Here is a 1,132-nt window from a genome sequence, read left to right as displayed (position 1 = left end):
GTCTCAGCCTCCCAAGTAGCTGGGACTACAGGCGCCCACCACAATGCCCGGCTATTTTTTTTTTTTTAAGAGAAGGCCCTCGTTCTTGCTCAGGCTGGTCTCGAACCTGTGAGCTCAGGCAATTCCCCCAGCTCAGCCTCCCAGAGTGCTAGGATTACAGGCATGAGCCACTGCGCCCGGCCTCTTCATCTCTTCCCATCTGGCCCTGTCCTATCCATGGTTCTGATCCCCCCACACACCCCAACTCCTCTCCTACCCTCTCTACCTTGCAATGAGTTCTGAAGGCTTTTCATGTACTTGACGCTCAACTCCAGGATGTCAGCCTTCTCCAACTTGCGCTTCCGGATCTGTAGATCCGTGGAAAAGGCCCTTAGGCAGGCAGCTCGAGGTGAAGGGAGTAAGGCTGGGGGTCGAGTCCCTTTGCCGCCTCCCTGAATCTCACCTGGTGAGAGTAGTGTTTCTCCAGCAGTGACTTCAGCTGCTCCAGAGACAGGTTAATGCGTGCACGTCGCTTCTTCTCCATCAGTGGCTTGGAGATCTGGGGACAGTGGCCTTTAGAGAATGGGACCCCTGCCCACCCACCCTGCCCCATGCTGGCCTGGGAAAGGGCACCCACCCCAGGTCCCTCAGGACCCCAGACCTTTCGAAAACTGCCGGCAGAGACTCCGAGACTGCCCCGGGTGACAGGCTCTGTGCCCATGTTGCAGTGTATGTGTGCAAGGAGCAGGCAGCGCTGCCTTTATTGGGGACCCTCGTTTACATGTCAATGAGGCCCTCTCAACTCTAGAAACCCTGAGGAGGAGGGAACGAAGGGGATGAACAGGGACACTCCCTACCTCCTTCCGCTGGGCCCCCTCCCATAGCCCAGGCTTCCTCAGGGTCCCTCCTCCCTCCCTAGGGACACTCTCTCCTTTCTCACTCTTTTTTTATTTCTCTGGCATCCACCACTTCCCAACCCAGGACCACTCTTATGCCTACCTCTCTCTTTTCTTAGAGACAGAGTCTCTTTGTTGCCCTTGGTAGAGTGCTGTGGCATCACAGCTCACAGCAACCTCCAGCTCTTGGGCTTAGGTGATTCTGAGTAGTCTCCTGAGTTGGGACTACAGGCGCCTGGCTATTTTTTTTTTTTTTT

The 1,132-nt window shown here is 55.7% G+C and overlaps 1 protein-coding gene across 1 annotated transcript in view; it reads right to left on the bottom strand.

Moving 5' to 3' along the window:
* Window positions 1-523, bottom strand: part of HES3 (hes family bHLH transcription factor 3) — a 1,425-nt gene extending 902 nt beyond the window's left edge. The window contains exons 1-2 of the mRNA XM_003793225.3: window positions 443-523; window positions 266-347 (exon numbers count right to left, since the gene is read on the bottom strand). Of these exons, the coding sequence (XP_003793273.1) occupies window positions 266-347; window positions 443-523 (163 nt within the window). The remainder of the gene's footprint in view (window positions 1-265; window positions 348-442) is intronic.
* Between the last annotated feature and the right edge of the window lie 609 nt (window positions 524-1,132).

The sequence above is a fragment of the Otolemur garnettii genome, unplaced genomic scaffold (assembly GCF_000181295.1).
Source record: "Otolemur garnettii isolate 467f Iridium unplaced genomic scaffold, OtoGar3 scaffold00067, whole genome shotgun sequence".
Classification (NCBI taxonomy): Eukaryota; Metazoa; Chordata; class Mammalia; order Primates; family Galagidae; genus Otolemur; species Otolemur garnettii.
The sequence above is the reverse complement of the archived record's forward strand: the minus strand, read 5'-3'. Positions and strand labels throughout refer to the sequence as shown.